At 44.7% G+C, this 23056-nt stretch overlaps 1 protein-coding gene across 3 annotated transcripts in view; it reads right to left on the reverse strand.

Moving 5' to 3' along the window:
* LOC142557667 (uncharacterized) overlaps positions 1-23056 on the reverse strand; it is a 51388-nt gene that overhangs the window by 27231 nt on the left and 1101 nt on the right. For all 3 annotated transcript variants that reach the window (XM_075669678.1, XM_075669677.1, XM_075669676.1), the window contains exons 2-5: positions 9231-9294; positions 5226-5390; positions 3773-4056; positions 1061-1160 (exon numbers count right to left, since the gene is read on the reverse strand). In XM_075669678.1, the coding sequence (XP_075525793.1) occupies positions 1061-1160; positions 3773-4056; positions 5226-5390; positions 9231-9239 (558 nt within the window). In that variant the 5' untranslated portion in view covers positions 9240-9294. The remainder of the gene's footprint in view (positions 1-1060; positions 1161-3772; positions 4057-5225; positions 5391-9230; positions 9295-23056) is intronic.

Raw genomic sequence — 23056 nt, forward strand, 5'->3', positions numbered from 1 at the left:
ACAAGAGTGGAGTGAATTCAGCAAAAATCTTGGGACACTGCTCAGCGAAAATGTCCCCGCGACGCATTTTACAGGCGTATATAAGCTCACATCAAATGTCTGGAACTTATAAAGCGCGAAGGAACGCTCAACGCATTTTGAATAGTAGGCGAGTGTCGATGGCAGCTTACTGCCTGCTTTATAAAACAATAAGTGGACAATGTAGCATGCACCTATTGCCAAGAAATGGAAGTGCTTTCTATGGGCGTGATTTCGTTTGGGCCTAGCGGCTAATCTTCGTAGCGAGAGAATACGCAAATAACTTGTTTTCTACAGTCTTCCATCAGACGGCGACGTTTTTCGATCTGTCATGGACAAACCATGCTTTAAAGGTCAGTGCCGAACAAGACGTAATAGACGTGTGTATGAAATCAAATCGAGAATGATATCAACAGCTTACTCTGTAGGAATGTTCAGAAGTTGAGGGCAAAAGATTTTGGACCATGGCTTGCACGATGAAATATATATTATTTCGCGTCCTGGGCCTGCAGCCGGTGGACTGACGGTTGAAGTACGGTGTTTGCGCACTGATGCTTAGGCTGCACTTCTAAATTGAAAGTGGTACGTTTGCACCGTTAGAAAACTTATTTTTACCTGCCGTGATTGTTTAGTGACTATGGTGTTTGGCTGCTAAGGACGAGGTCGCGGAATTGCATCCCGGCCACGGAGGCCACATTTATAAGGGGGCGAAATGCGAAAACACCCGTGTATTTTGCACGTTAAAGAACCCCAGATGTTCCAAACGTTACGAGTTCTCTGCTACGGCGTGCTTCATAATCAGATCGTGTTTCTTTTTCACGTAATACGCCATAATTTAATTTTATTAGAAAACTTATTTTTCTATTCTTGGAATGGTGTGTTCCGGAAAAAGTTTTCTTCCCAAGTGTACGTCTCGGTAACAGATGCCGCTCGGTATTTTGAAGAACAACAGCCTTCGAGCATGCGAGCACGTGCCTGACGTGCTTCCAGAAAAGCAAGAAAGCAAATACGCATGCGCAACGGAGTATGAGCCCAAGCTTACTAGTTTGGCGAACTCTTCCCTTTCCTCCTTGAGCTTGGCGGTTTCTTCTTTCAGCGTGGCCACCACAGCCAGCTCGCCGTTTTTCGTGCCGTTGCACAACCTGCGTGAACGGGGCTGGCGTTGGCTTCGCTTAACCTCGCGCTGTGTTACTGCGTTTCTTCAGTGGCCTCGGATATGTAACGTTCTGAAGAAAAATTTTGGGCACCGAAGAATGAATAAGGTCCATCAATCTTTTGCTAGCGTCTGCCATGACCAAAGAGCAGAAACAATAAAGGTCAACGTTAGCTTCGGTAAACTGTGTGCAATGCTTCCCATAGGTAGGTTTTCTTTCAATGCGTTCGGATAAGTGATGTCTTGCAGAAAGTATTTGTTCAGCCAAGAGTGAATGAAGGGCAATCGATCACTTGCAAGAGTCTGTCGTGACCAAAGTGTATGTCATTCAATCATCGTCAGCTTTATTTTCTAGTTGCTTCGTGGTCCAGAATTACTGATAAAGTGATTTCTTACTTATTTACAACGCGCTATTTTGCTGATGGCTTGCACGTCACGTGATACAAAGCAATGCACCCATCACTTCCACAGCGCAAGTTTGTGTGATTGTTTGACTGTGTGATTAGCATGCCTGCATTTTGTTTCTTCTCTGTTTTTTTTATGCTCAAAGCAAACCCTGTTTTTCACACTGATGGCTCACCATGGCTCACTTACTTGTTCATTCGCTCACTCACTGGCTCGTTTACTCACTCACTCACTCACTCACTCACTCACTCACTCACTCACTCACTCACTCACTCACTCACTCACTCACTCACTCACTCACTCACTCACTCACTCACTCACTCACTCACTCACTCACTCACTCACTCACTCACTCACTCACTCACTCACTCACTCACTCACTCACTCACTCACTCACTCACTCACTCACTCACTCACTCACTCACTCACTCACTTTCCAGTTTCAGGACCCAAGTTCGCGAATTTGTTCACATTGTAACACTTTGGAAACGATTCGAGAGCAATTTAAGCTCTACCATGCGACCGATGGCCAGATTTAGCTGCATGAGTCAGCTGACACCGACTATCATTGCGGACAGCGATAGGCGTTGGTTTAGTGAGTTGCGTAGATGACTCTGGGCAAGCAACAAGGGGGCAGGAAATTGTCGCTAAGCAGCACATTACTGAGGCGTCGTCATCAATTAAGGCCATGTTTTTATTAAGATCATTAGCAGGACAGTTAGGAGCCTATAAGTGGCACCGGCTGCTCCTCGGCACCCATGACAAACAAAATTACATTGCAAAAAGCACTGAAAAACACGGGATACAGTCAAAGAGCACCAACAAATACTACGCTCTGCACACGAGTCCATGAGGTTACCTAAGCTTTTTCTATCTGCAATATGTGATCTGACAGATAAAAGTGTTTCATTGTATACGTACAGCTGCGAGAGATTTCGTATAGTCGCTAACAGTCAGCGTACCGGCTTTATGAAACACAGGGGTGTGTGAGGAACTTCTCTGGGAATTATATACGTGGTCTCTCCGATCTGTCCGGAACTGGCCAGAGGTGCTGCGTACACCAACTTTGGCTTTGGGCAGTTCTGCGCATTCCGGGATGACCAATCGAAGAGACCCAAGACCTCAGTTGCTCTGGCTTCAAGGCTAGCCTCCTCAACGCTTCACGCGATAACGTCACGTCGAGTCGGCTTGTCGGGCCGAAAACCGGTCGCTGAGTACAGGCTAGCGGGTCGTGTCGACCGAGAGTCAAGGAGTTCTGTCAAAGCGCCTGCAAAGGGTGGCTTGACTCTCCTAACCCACTTGGTAAGATGCATGTTAACGCGGTCAGGTTGGGATGGATTAAGTCGACTTCTGATTTGACGCGCTCCCGTCAAGTTCATGTAAACAAAGCTATAGAGTGTCCGATCTTCAAAAAAAAAAAAAACAACAACATTTGAAACAAGTGTTTGCGCGGGCGAGCAAGTCTCTAGTCGGGCCACTTATATAGTACGTCCTCTGCAAAGCTTGTGTTGACCCCAGGTCTGCTAAATAGAGATGGATTACGCTGGAGAATACCCTTGTTTTTGGAGATGCATGGCTATATTGCATGGCTTGATTTGTATGTGTAATTTCGTTTCTTTCCTTTCTTTCTTTCTTTCCTTTCTTTCTTTCTTTCTTTCTTTCTTTCTTTCTTTCTTTCTTACTTTCTTTCTTTCTTTCTTTAGTTTTATTTTGAGTCTTGTACATAATTGATTTACTGTGCCGCTCCCTGGCTTGCTCCATTCTGCCGAGCGCTGCCCCACAAGCCCGTTGTTGGCTTGGGCAGGCTCGTATTTGTATGTCATTTTCGAAATAAATAAATAAATAATATATATATATATATATATATATATATATATATATATATATATATATATACCCGTTGGAGGAGAACTGATTACATGTGGAGAGAGCCTGAAACTTTGCACAAAGACCTCTCATGTATTGAGCGTCCTTTATTGACCTGATAGGCGATGTTGGCGCACAAATACGGCACCGGCCACTTCTTGGCTCTTGAGCAGGACGTACATTTGCATATAGTTTTTTACAAAGAAGAGCAGAAGAACGGTTAAGGCACTCAAAACGGCGTTATTACGCAACAGTCAGAACACCACCACGACGTTCCAAAGAAACTTTCGAAGCAACAATGTGAACAACATTTCTGTATTTGTGACCAACCGTGAACGTCGTCCCTCTTTGTCGTTTTTGGCGCCTGCGGCCGACGACTGCCCGTCGATGGCTGGTAGAATAGATGCCGCGTTGTGAGCGTCGGCGTTGACCATGTCGTCTGCTCTCGACTGTCCTCTGGAAACAGCGCTGGCGCGGTGGTCACTCTGTTCCGTAGGCAGTGTCTGCGTGGACTCGTTTTGTGCAGCCGTTGGCCTGAGGTGTTCCAGCTGCGACGTCGCTCGCCTGCAGTGTTTGCGTCTCCTGAGCCGTTTAGCTTCCTCCTCGGCCTCTTTCTTGAAGAATAGAACACATCAAGGAGGGTGTTTTACGGACCAATCACTCTTCGTGCACGTGTTTGTTTCCGCGAGAAACGCAAATAGTATTGTAATAACATTTGCAAGATAGATGAAAACTTTGTCATCGAAAACAAAGGTAAGATCATTCGATAGCAACTGAATATATTTTATATGGTTAACACATATTACAACTACCTTAGAATAGCTATAACCTTGAAAAGAAAAAAAAACACCATTCCTAAAAAGAAAATGATTCTCACGAGAAGCATGAGCATGCAGGTATTATTATGTTGCTCCCTCTTCGTGGACGCGTTAGGAAGTGTCGGCAAGTCTCCCTGATAGATTTTACTTCGATATCTTCGATTGCCAGCTATTCACGAACTAATCTGTAATTAAGCACGGATTAAAATATCTTCACTTGATATCAAAACATTTCTAAGTAATTCTACGGGCAACACAGTGAACGACTGTGGCATGTTGGGAAGCAACCAGCCCCGGAAATGGATGGCGCTCTAGCGTCGCGCCTATCCCCGGCCGTCGCCGGCAGAAAAGCACGAAATGGGGGGGTGCTAAGCCGCGACGAGTAGGAGGGCCGCAGCGGTGGGCGTTGAAGGTGTCGGGCGTGAGCCCGCCTGGAGCCGCCGCTGGTGCAGATCTTGGTGGTAGTAGCAAATACTCAAATGTTCATTGTATGTGGCATCTCAAAGCTCCTGTAGTTACTGCGAGAATCTGTCATTACAGCGAAGCTGTTTATGGCTGGGTTCTTGCGGATCTCATCTCCATGGACAGAGACCAACATATTTTCGTACGTGGGCTGATACGGAAGACAGTGTAATGCCGGGCCGACCCGCGGCGGAGGTGAAGCAGGCGTTAAGCACTCGCCATACGTGGGCCGATCCCGAAGACAGTGCAATGCCGGCCCGACTCGCGAGGGAGGTACAGTTCGCCATTAAGGGGCCAACAACGCTGGTCATCCCTCTTCAGAGAGTGGAAGGGCGCTGAGTTTTTCGTTCAGCACTGTCTTCTCATAGTTGGCAATCGTCATTCTTTTACCACAAAATCCAGTTTTCTCACAAGAATATATTTCTGCGGAGTGAAAAAACATTCTTTCTTTTACTCTACGAGCCGCGCAACACAAGGTCCCGAGACACAGGTGCATGCCTTACCCTCGTGAGGAAGTCGTTGTACTCGCGACGTCGCTCCATGGCTAGCCGCAGCCGGCGTTCGTAGTCGTCCCTGATGGGCAGGCTGACGGGCTCCACCGGGCTCCCGGTGCGCCCAGCAGGACCGACACCGCCATGCGGTCCCTGTGGCGCGGCCTCGGACGGCTTCTGCGGACAAGGCGCGGTTCATTGCTCGGCCCGCTCGGCGGTATACAGTTTCCCGTTTCGAAACATAAAGCCTGCCCCGAAAACAAGGACCCGGGCGAAGACGAAGAAGGTAGCGCGACAAACATTAAACTTGCGGCCGCTAGTTGTAGCTCCGGCAGTAAAAGTTGTAGCACCCTCTGAGTTTCTCATACTGCTACCCAGAGAGATAAACTTGGCGCCACCGTCTATAAGCGAGTTTCCTAACGGGTGCTCTGCTCCCATGGGAATGCCGGGATGTGGGTGCGCGAGCCGGGCGTCGAACGCGGCTTGGCTTAAAATATAGTAATTTATTAAGATTAAGCAAAATTTTCCCAACGATGTAATGGCATGCCTGTCCGTGGTGTAGCGACTCACCACCGTCTTTGTACCACATCTCACGGGGATGCCAAAATAGACCGCCAAATTTAAATGCCTACTTAGTTAGGTATGATCTAACCAACACACTGGAGCAATGGGAGGCACAACTCGCCAGCTCAGACCCGAAGGTGCGGAAGGCCCTTCTTGGTCACGTTCGGCTAGCGGCAGAAGCCAGTGGAGCCCTGGATTTGGGGCACCACCCATCAAGCTCCTAATCCCCTATCCCCATTTCCCCAATTCAATAAAGTTATTCTCTCTCTCTCTCTCTCCCACGCGAATAATGCTTTCTTCGAATTCAATCATTACGTAACTTCTTTGTTTGCTGCTAGTACACATTTCGTTATTGTTCACTCAGAATTAATGCGAGTAAGTGAAGGACGGGAAAAACAGGTGGTTGAAACTGACACATAGCGAGCACAGATCTTGTAGCTTTTCTCCCAACTTCAGTGGCCGACTGTACTGTTCAATTGAATTGAATATAATTTATTGACAGGAGAGGCAGAGAGGTCGACCTGAGCTAGTACGCTCTAGTCTGCTACAGACTAGCGCCATATATATTCAAAAAATCTTGAATAAATATGTACTGTTCAGGTTTCCTATAATTGTACAGACCAGAACGAGTTCTTATAAAAGGTGATTTTGAATAATAATAATAATAATAATAATAATAATAATAATAATAATAATAATAATAATAATAATAATAATAATAATAATAATAATAATAATAATAATAATAATAATAATAATAATAATAATAATTGCCACAAAATGTACAAAAAAACACGAGCAGGCCGGTCTAAGCCTCAGTTTGCTTGTAGGAGCGTGCTAATGAATATGATAGACAAGGCAAACAAATAGACATAAATTGACGAGACATGAAGAAAAAAATTAAAGAATAAAACAAATGAAAAAAAATTGAAAAGAACAAGATAACATTTGGTTATCTACATATAACAAAAGTTGAAGAGGTAAATATTGTGATGCAAAAGAATGTTCAAGAGGTTGATTTTACTGTAGCTGCTTTAGGAAGTGTTTGAGCGTGCTTTTTGATGTCGCGTTAAAAATTTCTTCTGGTAATTTGTTAAACATGTCAGGCACATAAGCACAGCGTCTGGCCGCGCCATACCTTGTGGCTGAAAGAGGAACTATATAACGGACGTGTTTTCTAAGCTCTCTTGCGGCGGTACTTTTTTGTTTGAAGGCGGAATTCCAGAAATGTTTACCGCAACTGTTTCTATAAGTAATGAATGGAAGTTCGGTAGACCAAGTTCACGGAAGATATTTGCAGATGTTACTATTGGCGAATTGTATGCAACATTTTTAAGAATGTTTTTTTTTTATAATCCGGTCTACCCTGCTTCTCCAACGATCCGAACAAAAGCCAAAGGCTGTAACGCCGTACCTCAACACACTGTAACCTAGTGCATGTGCTACAATCTTTTTTACAGACAAGGGTGCAGTACTTTTGATATTAAACAACAGCCAAGCTACTGAACTCAGTTTAGAACATATAAGTGATAAGTGATGTTGCCACGATAAATTACTATCGAAATAGATTCCGAGATATTTCACACAATCCACGTATGGAGTGGGCGCACATTTACAATGAACACAGTCCTACTCATGCAAGTAGAGAGGAATAATAATAATAATAATAATAATAATAATAATAATAATAATAATAATAATAATAATAATAATAATAATAATAATAATAATAATAATAATAATAATAATAATAATAATAATAATAATAATAATAATAATAATAAAGAAAAAAGCTGCATTTCACGTGTCCTTTTTAATTAAAATTGAACCATTGTGACAGACGGAACGCTGCTAGTCAGACGCGGCTTCACGGTCTCTTGGCACTCCGATAAAGACGGCAGTCCGAAGCCACGACAACTCGGCATTTCTATGCTTATAACAGCAAGGCAGCACCATTTTTCCCTCAAAGTCATTATAAGAAACTTTATGGTAGCACACTAAAAAAATTCGCACATTTTCACAGGGGGCAATAGTAACGCAGCAAGCATGTAAAATATATCACCTAAATGTCAATGAGATTAAAAAGAAAAGCGACTGTCACGAAAGCACGCAAATAATAACTAAAAAACAAATGCTATCACAAGCAAAAAAAGAAACATGAAAAAGAGAGAGATCTGGCAGTACCCCTGCCACGATGGTCGAGAGTAATGCTGTGAGCATTGCGGAATGTAGCTACACCCTATATTGCCGCCGCCGAAACGCGTCATGTATGAGGCGCGTACTGTAGCCGGACTCCTCTTGCGCTTCCCTCTGAACACGCGGCACCATGGAGAGGCGCCGCCGCATAGTCTCAGCGTGGTGAGTACGTGAAAACATATTGAGACAAGATTTTCTGAATATATATGGCGCGGGTTCGATTCCTTCCAGCACCGGGCAAATTTTAAAAGGTGTTTTATTTTGTCACCGAAGAAGAGTCCAGGGTGGAATTTTCCGACCGGCCGTACTCGGTTCATAATCATAACTTCTTGCTAACGAGTAGGGCTTGTGACGTGCTGGCGATGCTAGAAACATTTGACTCCTAGTATGCGTATTATACCGGCGTCACACGTACACTTCTGATCGCTATCGGAGCCGATCCGGATGAAGGTCGATCCGGATCCGTGTGCTGCTGCACGGGCACCGTCGGATCGCGATCCATGAATCGCTATCATGTTTCTTGATGTCGATTGCAAACTGAAGTCTACGTCCTCTAGCGCAGTATATTGAATATACTAAAAACAACAAATGAAGGCAGCTAAAAAATGCATTTGAAAAGCTTTTTAGCATCAATACTAATCTGTAAAATTGATAAATTCTCCAAATTTAACCATATTTTGCAAATCCGCATTTGTAACAAAGGCATTGTGCAGTTCTCAGAGACGGAGATGATCAATAGACGATAATAACTCGATCCGGATCGTTGGACCGTGTAGCAGCGACCATTGTTGATCGCGATCAAGAAATCCGATCCGGATCGGCCCCGGTCGCTTTCTGAAGTACACGTGTGACATCGGTATTACCACAAGTTTTACCAGGTGGTACGTATAGACGGGAGCAACGCTCCTGGCAGCATCTTGTGACGCTGAAGTGTTGAAATATAACAGGTTATAAATCATTAGGTGAAAAAAAGGAAAGAAAAGGATAAACAGTACCTTCAACAGCGCTGTCCTGCGGACGCCACTTGAAGAGGTCGCATAGATTACTGCAGTAGTAGTTCTAAGCATATTAGTTCGCCCCAGCGTGAAAAATGTGGCCACCATCGCTTTTCTTTACGTATACATCAGAGGTGTCACGGCATAGTCCTTCAGCCTGAAGTATCCCGTGATTGCAATGCTATAACCGTTGTAACAAGTACACATATGCAAGTAGCGGGCAACGGGAGTAGACAAGGAGTGAGTGGCTATTCAAACTCACATGTGTCATGAATAAGTCCTCATGCTTGAAGGTTTACGTCTTCACAGAAGCCGTCCTCGGTAACCTGTAGAAAACGTCATAAACAAGAAATTTAACAAGAGTGGTGAATGTATACGATTTCAACTACGCTGCAGTGAAACACCTGTTGATACTTCCCGCCCCGATGGCTAAGGCGGTGGTGCTCCGCTGCTGAGTACAAGGCGCGGGTTCTACGGGTTCAGTGCCAGCATCACCATTCCATTTTTCTTATGTTGTTCACGCATATGGCTTGTCTGTTTAGTGCTAAGCGGTATTACGGGTGCGTTCGTGAGCTTTTCCAGTCATGTTACTCCTAAAAATCTACCCTAACATTAGTAGAATCCACCATGGGTACATGGATCTTTCTACCCATTCGTGAGCACAAATGAAAGCGCATGGCGGCTCGTTCTATTGTTTTACTATGAAGCATTAAATAGGAAGCTCTCAACAAGGTGACGCAAGGTCATTTTCAATTATTAGGTCCACCTATAAGAATCAAATTCCCGCTTATAAATCCGGCAATGTAATGTTACAATATTAAATTAGACCTACTATAATTTGTATAATATCTGGAAATTTGAGGATATATACAGCAGTTAATTAATGAAATATGAAATAAAACTCATAATCTTGTAATAAGGACGGAATATCGGTTTTGTAGGGTGAGTGAAGTGATGAGGCAATTTAGGAATTTTAAAGTAGCCAGTTTGTATTATCTATGTAGCAAGGGTTCATTTAGGGTGATTCACGCGACCACACGATAATGTGTGGGTCCTGGTGCCTCGAGGCTCGAAGGCCACGTCATCGGTACAAAGTCCGCCCCTTTCAGGCGCTAGAGGCGCAGATGGCCCGCTTTCATTGGTTGGACAATCGGAGAAGGAGAAGGGCAGCAACAGAAGGCCGTTCGCCGTTCTCCACAACTGCTGCCGCTCTTGGACTGCAAACATACCTCGACCAAAGAAGGAATGCTTCGCATCACGATAATACCCCATAAGGAAGCTTCGGTCGATATTTATGTGTGTTTCAGTTGCGTTGCGTGTTAACTAGACAGCAACTCTTTAGACCAGTTGATTGTTTTACAATCGTAAGTAATGAATATCATTCCTCGATTTACCGCGCTTAAATACGTGACGAGACTTTTGTGTATGCGTGTGGCCAAGCCTGGGCATTTTTGCAGCGAAGCTGTTAAGGGCTACTTCCCCCAGGATCGTGTCCTTGTGTAGACACAAAATCCCGAAGTGTAATGCCGGGCCGACCCACGGCGGAGGCGCAGTTCGCCATTAAGGGGCCCACATACACAGCTTCGCCGGTTATCCTTCTTCACAGAGTGGAAGGTCACTGAGATTTTTTCTTTTGTGCATGCAGTACTGACTATATTTAAATAGGTCTTGTATATATTGTCGTGAGCTGCTGTTATAAAGAAACTATATTTGTTTCTTGTGCTATGAAAGTGGGCCATCGAGCGGGAAATATTCGTATCTTAAATGAGACTGGTTCTTTCTACACACCAAATTTATGATTGTGAATGAGCTTCAGAATATTTACTACAATAGTCCAGAAGGTGGTTCCCAACCAGAAGGATGAAGTAGGCAAATCTGCGTAAAATCCATTATCGCTGTGCTACTTCAACTGGCGCAATGGCGGCGGACGTAGACATTGGCGCCATATTTCCCCGTAGCATACATAGCATGGAACCGTATGATGTCAAACCTACAGCGCACAATGTCAGGACGAAAGTAGAAAGTACACCTGGCTGTGCTTGTGAAGGTGCACCTTGGACATTTTCAGTTTGTCCTTGTCCGCTGTGGATTTACCACGTTTCAACGACTAGCCCACCAATACACCTTAATCGATGTGACGTTGCCTATATATCCACCGCGGTTCGCTGATAGCCTAACGGCGTCATTTTTGACGCGAACTCGAACGTTCGAATGTCCTTGCGGGATATTCAGGCCCGCCTCCCACAGCTGACAAGATCCTTAAAAGGGCCCAGGACACAACATACGTGACTCGCACGTGCACTGCTCAAATTCTCGGAACAAGCGCCTCGCCTGAATGGCCCAGGCCTCTCGCGTGTCACGTCGATGCTTGGGAAAAAAAACCGAACTGCTAGCTACACCGTTTTCCCGCCTCTTCATCTCTCATTTTTCGTTCTCTGTCCCAACTAAATTATATCACGATTGCGCGGAAGAATCGGTACTAAAAAAATTCTTCGCCTGGTAAGATGAATCGCTTCGAAGTCAGGAAAACAAAAGAATACGGACAGCGAGAGATGAAGGCCTGACGAAACGAAGCGCACGCATCGATTGGCAATACGTGCCCGAGAACCGCGCCTCGAGCCATTATGGCGGTGGGCTGCCCTCATTAAGGTGAACGCTGTTTCTGGCGCCGGCCGGCCCCGTTCCTACAGCACCCGCCCTGCTTTCAACATCCCACCACGTCGCGCTGTATTCACTCGTGTTTCTCTCCTGCACGTCCCTGTTAATTGCGTGCAACGTTGGGCGAGGTACGAGGCCCGACAGATCCCAGTATGCGCAGTTTGCAACAGAAACTCGTAGGGTATTCTGATAGCAACAGAAACGAATTCTGGCTGAAAGTAGGCGCATTGCGTTATCAACTGCGCCGGCCTGGCGACCTGTAGTTGTCATAGTCATCGGTCATTTTGGGCCCACCTCTAAATATGGCTCAAACCCACTATGGAGGATTGGCAAAGGTTTGAATGGTGTTGGAAGGCTGATAAGAGACTAAAAATACCGTTAAGGAAAACTTTTGAAAACACCGGAGTACACTTCTGGCAGGCGCGATCACCCACTTAAAATTAAAGAGTATAGATGTAGAACGGAGCTTTTTAAGATGTCATTTTTTCCTAAAACGGTCAGTGAGTGGAACAGGTTGCCCAGCGATGTTGTATCGCTATCTTCAAATGATGCCTTTGCTTCAGCCGTATGACTTGCATTTCTTTCTCTGTACTTTGTGCTTGCGTCAACAGAACCGCTTTGTTTCACTTCGCACATGTACGGTTATGCTCTGCTTCTTTGTTTCTTCTTTTTATTGTGACGGCGATTTGCCCTGATCTATATTTGTTTTCATGTATTCTATATTAACTGCTGTTTGTCAATGATATATGTATTCCCCCCCCCCCCCCCCCCCTGTAATGCCAAACTGGCGCTGTGGGTACTGTGATAAATAAAAATAAATAAATAAATAAACAACAACAACAGAACAAAACGAAGGAACAGTAAAATAACGTAGCGTTCTAAGAAGTTAGCAAAATAATTGTCCTACATCAGATAGGAATTTCCCTACAGCTGCACTCACGCCCATGTGCCACTGTCTTCTCGCCTTAAAGACAGAATATTAGAAACGTACAGATTCAGTCCTACGCATCGAAACCGTGCTTCCAGAATAATGTTGCGCGTACAGCGCTTATCTTCGTCCGCTACAGTGCTGCCTGCAGTAATCTCCGAATTACGTGCACATACGCTACCATTCTCGCAGGTTGCGTCGCGTAGAAAACCACGCACGAATTGGCAAAGCGTCGCGACAGCAGAGCCGGTCAGGGCCCCCTGGCTCCCTGCGGCACTTCGACCCGCAAGCGCATTTCGACCTGCAATAACGGGGTTGGCAAAGTTATGCGACGGGGAGTGCGGATCAGCATCAGTTAATATATTCGAATGGATGTTCTTGCATATCAGAGTATGCAGGAGGAGCGCTCACACAGCCCATTACTGCAGGCGGATCTAGTATTCGTGAACGCAATTCATAAGGGTAAAGGTATGAAAACAAAAGCAACAAGACCCGCTGTGGTTGCTCAGTGGCTATGGTGTTGCGCTGCTGAGCACGAGGTCGCGGGATTGAATCCCGGCCACGGCGGCCGCATTTCGATGGAGGCGAAAACACCCGTGTACTTGGATTTAGGTGCGCGTTAAAGAACCCCAGGTGGTTGAAATTTCCGGAGTCCTCCACTACGGCGTGCCTCATAATGAGAAAGTGGTTTTGGCACCTAAAGCCCCATAATTTAATTTGTTTTTAAAAGCAACAAGAAAAGCACAGACTATGAAATATACAAATTTAAATAAAGGACGAGCTTATAGTAATCATTTAAAACCTATTAGAAATGAAATAAATGATAACAATTACAACAAAAATTTAAAGTTCTAATAATAGAAACAATGCACTTAGAATCTTTAGAAAAGTTCACGACCATCTAAAATACCCGAGACAAGCTCTTTTCTAAATACCTGTAAAGATGAAGATTGTCAAATTCTGAGTGGTATGGTATTCCAGAATACGAGAAGCGCAAATAATGCTGTTTGTTAACCGTAATTAGTCCATGTTTCTGGCAAAGGAAATTGCTAAGTTAAGGACGAAACTACTAGAGAGATTAATTCTGTTAAATACATTATTGATTGGAATATTAGTCGCTGGCCGCTGCCCACAGGATACCCATCTGAATTTTTAGGTGGTATCGTAGCAAGAATAGATTATAGTTTCTTTTTGTTATGCTATGCAGAAATAAACAAACATGTCTGCTGCAGACAATTACATAAGTACAGTCGAGAGCAAAAGTCTAGAGACCACGACATCAGCAAAAAATAAAAGAAATTATAAGCACATCCGTGCAATGTGGTATTTTCTTAACGCAAGACGCTAGTCAAACAGGCGCACGTAGGCAGTACCACTTGCTCTCAACCTTTATGCCTAGGTTGCCAGAAAAAAACATAGCGGTACCTCTGATCCCCAGAGTTTTGTTCCCGATTGCACATGCATGAGGGTTTTTTGCATTACGACCTCTTCAAAATGTGGCCGCCACATCCGGGATTCGAACTCCCAACCTCGTGCTTAGCAGCACTAAGCCACTGCGGTGGGTATACCACCGTAACGTGCAGTCGCAAATGTATAACACGAAGCTGAACCAACAAGCTTTGAAGAACTTTAGAAGTACTCTCAGTATACAAAGAAACACCGTTATACTTCGTGAATGATATTGCAGAGTTGAAAATTTAAGTTTATTATTAGATAAGCTTACAAAAGAATGTGAAAAAATAATGCATCCATTTTCTTACTGTTTTGGGAAAAAAGGAGTAGTATAAAGCGTTTGTTCTACAATTACCTCATAAAATATTTTTTTGAGTCCTTAGAGTTATAGAATATAAACTACCACAACATGCCGTGCAATTCAGTGACGCAGCAATGCCCAATGAGAACTGAATTCGATAAACCGAAATTAAAAATAGTAGGAGGATGTCCAGATGCAAAAAGAAAAAAAGAATCCCCGTTCCCGACGAGACTATCTTTCGTCGAACATTTCACTCGAAACGTGCTCCAAATGAGCAGCTTTAGAAGAGTTGTAACTGTAACTTAGATAAAAAATTATTATATAGAACCTGCAGCAGTAAGTGTCGGTTATCAATAATTAATAATGAGCAGTCCGAAATATCTCTAAAACAACCTGCGAGCTACTCTGTGTTGTTGAGCCCCTGCGGCAGGCAGAAACTTTCTGTCACTTCATCAAGTGTACATGTTCGCGGAAAATCCGTATTATTGATAGACAACGAGTACTTGCCGTGAACATCGCCTTTGTGTCCTCGTGCGGGTACCTTACAGTGTACTTCTTGAAGTTAAGACAGAAAGGACAAAAAAATTAACAGTCAGTCTATCCAAACAACTAAAGAAATGAACAATCTTAAACAAATCAAGTCTGCCGGCAAAACTTAGCTGTGTTCAGGCCTACATATCGCCGAGACACGCAAAGCCCGCTGTGGCATCTTTCGGCAAAAATGGTAAAAGAAATGAAAGAGGATTCATGGTACAGCGTAATTCGGGCACGTCGCCGTTCTGTCGTATATTTGTATACTGTCAACAAATGACGACGTGGTTCGATCGTTCGTAGGCTGGACTGCACGCCCGCATTTTTGCGCTATCGCTCAAAATAGACTATCGAGCAGGCGCTGGGGCATTAGGCACGCGTGCTTGAGATTTATAGTACTTTTCTTTTGGCACTTCGTAAGAAGCACCTGGATGTCTTCAGACATTGTGTGGACAGGTACATCCGTTCATGGGACAGTGCACGTCGCTGCATGCGCGGCGATTAACATTAACTTACACGATACACGGCGATTGCATGAACTCCGCCGTGTATCGGCGAAGTTAATGAGTCACTAAAATGAATTTATATATGAGATGTGCGGTGCAGTCTGCCGTAAAGGGACCACGTGAATGTAAAGCAGGTGCGAATTTTTTTTCCTTCTGGCAAGTGTACAATCGCCCGGCTATGTATAGCGGATGGCTTGAGGTTGGTGGCGCTGTACCTTTGTACATATATGTGCAGTGCTATGCATAGCTTCAACCGGCATTTGCTTCTAGAGCACAAAAATGTGCGAGCAGCACGTTAGTGTGTGTGCGCCATTTAACAGTGGACCACGCTGTGCAGCCTGCTATGAAAAATTCTCAAACCTCATATTTAAAAAAAAATTTTATTTCCTTAGCCTACGCAGCTTGGTATTCGGTATTTCAGCCTGTACAAGTATATGCAGACCATTTATATTAATGCGTTAGGATTAAGAGTGTCAAAGTAAGCAGAAAAATGTGCTTTTTCACGAATATTTGAATTTGATTCGATTCGATTTAATTTGCAAAATATCGCTATTCGCACACCCTTAAGTTTCGAGGAAGTATACTGATGTAATTGCTTTTACTCGTGGTACTTTAGAAACGCAAAAGTAAGCAAGTACGTTGGCGTGACGCGTAGTTGTTCGAATGGCGCGCTAATGAACGGTTTCATGCAGAATAGGGTTTCGCTATGACATTTTGGTATTGACTATGCATAACACTAACACGTGCACATATAGGAAGCGTGAATTACTTTTTTCCCTAATAGGGTCACCAGCTGAAGCGCTGGTGATCCTGCACTAGCCGTACGTTGACCTCTTCTGAAACGAGGCCAGCCGAGCGGCATATAACTTATTGATTAGATCGAGGGTGCTATTTTAGATATGACTTAGCGGCCCCTTCCCGCCCGCCATAGTACATTATTAAGCAGCCGCTGACACGGCATGAAGTCATTGAAATTCTAAACGGGAATGGCCGACCCAATGTGACAAAGTAAAGCAACTAAAATTTGGGGCCGCAAATTATTGCTGAAAAATGTGCTGCTCTCGACTAGTATTGGTGCACAATGCCACAATGATAGGCAATCGACCCGCTTTGTGAGAATAGTAACAGCCAACATAACTAGCTGGAAGACAATGCCAGCATCGATGCAGTCTTACAAAGACCTGTCCATTGAATAGACAGTTTTAGAATAGCGTTCGGCGCCTTACGTACTTTCAATGCAAACATTTTACGGAAAGTTATGGCACGCGTCCTTTGAAAAAATTAAAACTAATTTTTCCGGATTGCTACCCTACATGTGGAAACATGTCGGGTAGTAAACCAGAAACGCCGCGGAGGAGACCTCCTATGGCTACGATCCCCGATCCCGACTATCGTTTTCCTAAAGGTCGCTCCCGAGCGGCACAAGTACATTTAACGAAGCCGAGACAGCAGGATACGCCATGACGTGATCTCACCCCCCCCCCCCTCTTCCCTTCTCCCCGCCCATGAAATCAATCCGCAAGTCGAATGCTACATGCATGTGCAGGTGACCTAATTTCAAGTGTGAGTCACCTCGTGTGAGAATGCGAAGAACATGCCGAGGCAAGTACCCTTTAAGGTGGTTACGTCCTTCGAGGTCTGGGTCCGGCCCCGAACTAACTTTAAGAAGAAATTTAACTCACTATGGAAGCTTCGCAGGCGAAGCTTCTATAGCAACCGACGCCTCACCGCAAATTCATTCCCCTTACCCACCTCCCCAATTAGGCGTCGAGAAATCATCTTAATATATTATTATTATTCTTGAATGTGTATCGGTAACTTAATAGAAAATCTGAACTTTAGTTTAGGATCTACTGCATAGAGGATTGGTCCTTTCGCTACATAGTCGAACCGTTTTTTCCCCAGGTAACGCAGATAATGCCACGAGCAGGTTCACGTAGGCGTAGGCTAAGGAAATAGGCTATGCTGTCACCGTTCACGCCTTTCTGCTAAACGCACCTACCGCACCGTAGACGCAGAGCGCGTGCCCGGGTCTTTGACCCGACACTGCGGGTAGGCCGGGAGCTTATGAAAAGTGACGTGAGCTCGAGAGATGCAAATATATGTAATCCGGCCCGAGCTGAATCCGCGAACGAGCCCGTTCTCTGTGGTCCAGAACATAGACCGCAAATTATGGAGGCATGAACGGTGACACCCCACAGCTAGGGTATAAGGTCGTAAAAGCTTTCTCTCTCGCCAACCGGAGCTGGAACCTCAGGTTGGGCGGCAGATGACTTTTTGGGGCCGGTGGTTCCGAAACCGGGTCACGCGTTGTCGGGGCGGTGGTTCTTTGCTTTCCGAGAAGAAGACCGTAACAAAAGCAAAAAAAAAAAAAAAGAAAGTAGGGGGCACGGTGATGAAATTGGGTCGACGACTGGGCTTCACAAAGTGCATTAGCTCGTCGCACATCTTTCCTACGCGTATGTGTTCCGGTGTGTGAGAGTGTGCTTGTGTGTTATTGTCGCAGCGGGTGCCGACGGGTCGAGTTGTCTGGCGTCACGTATTGCACGTCGTCGACGTCATGTCAGTACGCTGTCGCTCGTGCGCAAAAGGGGGGCGCTGGGGTCGAGGGGAAGCAGGGAGGGGAGGACGGTGGCTTCGCGCGCCCAATAGGGGTCACGGCATCACGGGTCTTTCCGCTCGCTCCGTTCTCCCAGAACTGTGATTAACACGGGTTAATGGCGCTAACGCGTCGCGTCCTCCTTTCCACCCAGTATTCCAGCTACGCGCAGAAGATGGCGCAACTCTCGATGCCATTTGCATTTTGCTCTTGTTTCGCGGGAATGTTCGTGGTTGCCGTCGTGCTGGGATATGCGCATGAATCGCCCGTTTTTTTGGGTGCTTTTTTCTCGCGCTCCCTGCATTTAATTTGCGTCCCGTGACCGCTGTTACCGCGCGCGTCCATGGTCGAGTCGTTTGTATTCTGGAATGCAGGTACGGGGTTCGATTACCAGTGCTAGTCGCCTCGCCTCGCACGGGGTGAACTAACAGAGAGAGCAGAACAAGAAAAGGGGCTTTTAAGTAATAAGATTCGCACTTTAGGTTCTTCCACTGCGTGGCTTGGCATGTTCGCAATTTTGAGACATGACATAGCACTAATTGAAATTGGAATTGCACGCACGCCTGCACCGGGAAAACTTTCTTTTATTCTTCTGTAATTTCTTGTGGTGCTGTTTTTCTTTCGACCTCCCATTCTGCAATACGTTCCAACGTTATAATAATCTTTTCTTTTTCTTTTTTTAAATCGTGGTCTATTCAGGTTGCCGCTTCGGCTACTAGTTTTCCCTGCCCTTGCCGGTAGAACTAGTCTTACCAACAGCGAAACTTGAGCCCGTTATGTTAAGAATTTCGATTGCTTTCGCAGAAGTTACCTCAGCGCAATGACAGCTCGTAGTTGCGAACTGTTGATCAAGTAGTTTTGTCATTCCCACCGCTCGTTATCTAGGCTTTATTCGGGCTGCCAGAAACACCAGCTTATCCATCCGAGACAAGCATGTAAGACGAAAGGGAATTTTAATTGCTGAAGCCGACCCCTGTGAGTAAAATGGAAGCTGTACCTTGCGGTCAACTCGATTTCTCTATTACAATGCACGTCAAACACAGTAATGATATTATTACGAAACAGTTCAACCAACCTAATGAAATCCGTTGCATTTGAGAGAGAGAAAGTTGTAGTTAACCGACTGCAGGAACGATAATTTTGATTCAGGGTCTCAAGCTTTTTGCGAAAATTACCGAAAACTGCTAAGTTTACAAATTCGTAACTCTGCACCAACAAAAGTTACTTCAGTTCTGTAAACTGCATCTCATAAACATTTACCTCATAAAAATATGTGATATGTTAGTTTACAGCATACATGAAACTGTTGCGGTATTTTCTACAGCTAACTACTCGTATTGATAGCAGTCGTTTACGCGCATTTCTCGCACTGAAGCCTTTCGAGCTGAGAGTTGTAAACGCCTATTTCGTCATGTAGAGGCCATGGTGCAGTCACAACGGCTCAGTTTTGTTTAGCGCATAGGCGCAAGAAAATTAGGGGCAAGATTGCATGCGTCGTTGCCCTTAAGGTCAACATCTAAGCTGTCATAGTACTGACCAGGTTAGCGATAACAGTAGACCAGGACTACCACTATGTGCTTGTTAGAAGCCTGACAATACGACATATGATTGAGAGCACCAACTTTTGCGCTGTAAAAGAAATCAACTCTGCTCGAAGCTTTCCGACTGTGCCTCTTATGTGCTGCACGATAAAAGAGAAGAACTGCTCTTATGTGCTGCACTGCACTGAACTGCACTGAACTCTTATGTGCTGCACGAAAAAAAGAACTGCTCGTATTGCGATAAGGTTACATGGCTGCGTTAACGTTAAACACATATCGTAGTATTTTACTCAAGCGTTTCACTACTGCGAGAAAACAGAACACGAAATTTTTCGAGCATTTATCTCTATTGACAATGAATTCTAACATTTACAACACACGTCGCAGAGAAACATGGTACGTTCCTAAAGCGCGCACTAACTACGGTCAACAAATGTTACGCCACGCACTGCCATCTTTGTTAAACTCATCAGAAACTCAATAGACACCTATCTCTCCTTTTAATAGGCGCATTGTGAATTCCTTTTTTTGTTTTGCTCTGGTATAGACTGACGCCATGAATGCTTAACCAATTTTCTCTGCTTGTAAATAACTTATTTATTGATGTGAATTTCAAGGCTGTATTATTTGTATCATTTTATACTACTCGCTTTCTGTAATATAATTTCTTGCAGCATTCTATCGTTGATTTTTTTTACCCGTATGCATTTCTGCTATACAATGTTCACTAATGTTCACTTTTTTTTCTCGTTTATCCATTATTGTATGCTCGTGTTCTCTTTATTGTGCACAGTGCCAGACCCCGTCAAGCCGAATTCAGTTGGCCTTTTGTCTGTACTCCTGTCATCTGTACATGTATAGATGCAAATAAACTTGAATTGAAGAAAATTATTTCAACGACCGGGTAGTGTCAAGACCGCAGGCTAGATGGAACAAGACGAGATAATGAAGCGATTTTTATTCGGAAAGCTTTTATTTGACCGGAATGTCCACTTTCTGTAACATAACAAGAAGTCATACGTATCACGGTCTAGACAATTCTTTTTTCTTCTTTCTTCTTTCGTCTTACTAGAACCGTGACCGATTCACCAGATCGGCCTAAACAGAAATTACAATAATTCGAAACAAAATTATCCCAGATCCCACGCTACGTGGGAATCGATGTTATGCAAATCATTGCCTAATGACGAACGACGAGTTGTTCTTGCGTCACTGTCGATACCCGCTGACACCGGATTTCACGCATCAGCCCCAACTTAGTCTCGCGCTATTCCGATGCTTGTTGACACCCAACTTCGAAGCGTTGTGCTTCCGCGCAGCTGTTGCACGGCTACACCACGCATTCCAGCGCCAGCATGCCAGCGAGTTGCGCGGCTCCACTCTGAAGTCTTCTACACTCTTAAGGGTGCTGCTTTTGTCGTGGCTCACAACCTTAAAGTTAAGGCCATAGAATATCTTATTTTATTTTTAGGAAACAGCGAGCTCACACTACACCTGGATGGGAGAAGGCGTAGCTGATTACTCTGCATGGATTCTGACTACCTGGCGCTCGCCGAAATATCTGACACGAGAATTTTGCACTATCATTAAAGCTAATAAACATGAAGTGACAGTACTATTGAAGTATTAAAGTTTATTTCATGTAGTTATAGTGTCGTCTGTCACAGCTACCGTTATGTTTACTTGGCACAAAAATCCGGCACAAAAAGAAAACTTCGTTTTTGCCCATGAATGATTTCATCTTACCTCTTAAGGATGAAGGTGCTGGCAATGAGGCAAGTCAAATACCCTTCTTCCTTCTTACCTCCATAAGGATGTTAAAAAATGTTAAAAGGCTTAGTGCGTGTGCGTGAAATTCGTCGCCAACTCTCCCCTGCATCATGTGTATAATAGTCCGTGACACGTCATGATTTAAAAGGCAGAACATGTATACATGCTGCCGGTAGTCGCTCTCCTTCTGATCACCCTCCCTTTCGTAACCATGTGCCCGCCTTTGCTTTCCTGAGATGCTTCACCCTCGCAAAACACCTCCCCTGCCACGGGAGCTTTTTTTGAGCGTCGCATGTATAAGTGCCTCTGAAGGGGACTCAGTCGGGAGACATTCAGCATTTCCTGGTACATCTTGGCATTCATGCACATATGCAGCGGCACATTCACACACATGTTGTTGGCGAAGATGTACTTTATACACGAGCTCGTGAAAAATCTTTCGAAATCTTGAGACACGAGGTCAGCGAGGCTTTTTCACTCGACTAGCTGGTGCTGCGAGCTGTTTTCTTCGTCCACACACACTTGACGATTATGACTGTCCGTGTGCGGGGTGGGCGACCACGGAGTTCTCACTGCTGCTGAACAACATGGCACCTCGATCCTCTCTGTGCGGCTGGCTTCGAGGGAACTATTTCTCGAAGTGCGGGGGGATGGGGAGGGGGGAGGATAAATAGCAGGCGCATCACATTTTCTTCCTTCTTTTTTTATTTCGAGAAGAACCTGTTAAACATTTTCGACTCCCCACTGCTTATAGTGGTGGTGTTGCGCAGCATGTACACTGGGAGCGTTCTTTGAGCCGCCGACTTAAGGGAATCTAGAGGGCGGTGCAATGTCACTCAGCGCCAGTGGCCACGAGGAAATTAGGGATGAAGGGAAACCGGCGCGCTCTCGCTTGTGTAAGTAAAGTGTTGCTATGCAACCCGATGCATAGCTCTAGCTTGCACAGAGAAAGGACTTCTAAGGCTCTGGTTCTCTTGATTGCGCCCTGCGTGCGTATGTGGACTGACAATGAAGGCAAAAGAAAGTGCGTATGTTGTCTAATGAGTAGAGAATCGGGCTGCCGGCGCTGGGGAACCCTGGTTAAAATGCCACCGTCGGACACGTATTTTTTTTCGTTATTGAGCTATTGAAACTATTCGGCCGCACACCATACGAATGAAGCAAACCTGAGGAATGATTCTATAATTGCTTCGCATTATAAGTTTATGGTTGGCGCATTATAGGTCCAGATGTGTTAACGTCTGCGCTTGCTAAAGATGCAACGTATGATACTAAGACGGCGCTCTACTACGAGAGTTTTCAACTTTGACCAGAACACAACAGACATTCCGTGGGAATGTATACTCCTATACTGTCATTACTTTTCTCCAGAAACAAATTTTGCCTATCCCATCCGCCGGATCGCTGAATTAGAGTTTTTTTTTTCTAAAGATGAGGACTGAATGAAAATTTGTAGCTATCAGTTGTCTTCCTCGCGCTTGTGCGAATAAATTCACATCATACTTTCTCTTAATCTTTCCTACCACTTCTTCCCATAGTGCAGGGTAGCCAACCGGACAATTTCTTCCGTTAACCTCTCTGCCTTTCATCTTTTATTTTTTCCCTGAAGGCGTATCCATTTACAAGCACTGGCCGCAAACATAGAATGGGAAATGATTACGAGCCCGTGGTATTTATCATTTGCTAACATTTGTTTAATAAGTGCTACAAGTTGTAGCTCTGCAATGCTACAAAACGCTGGAGTGAATAAGCGAGGCAGCAGCAGCGAGCGAATTGACCTTCGTGCTGCCTTTCGCTTCAAA

Source organism: Dermacentor variabilis, chromosome 9 (genome assembly GCF_050947875.1).
Source record: "Dermacentor variabilis isolate Ectoservices chromosome 9, ASM5094787v1, whole genome shotgun sequence".
Lineage (NCBI taxonomy): Eukaryota > Metazoa > Arthropoda > Arachnida > Ixodida > Ixodidae > Dermacentor > Dermacentor variabilis.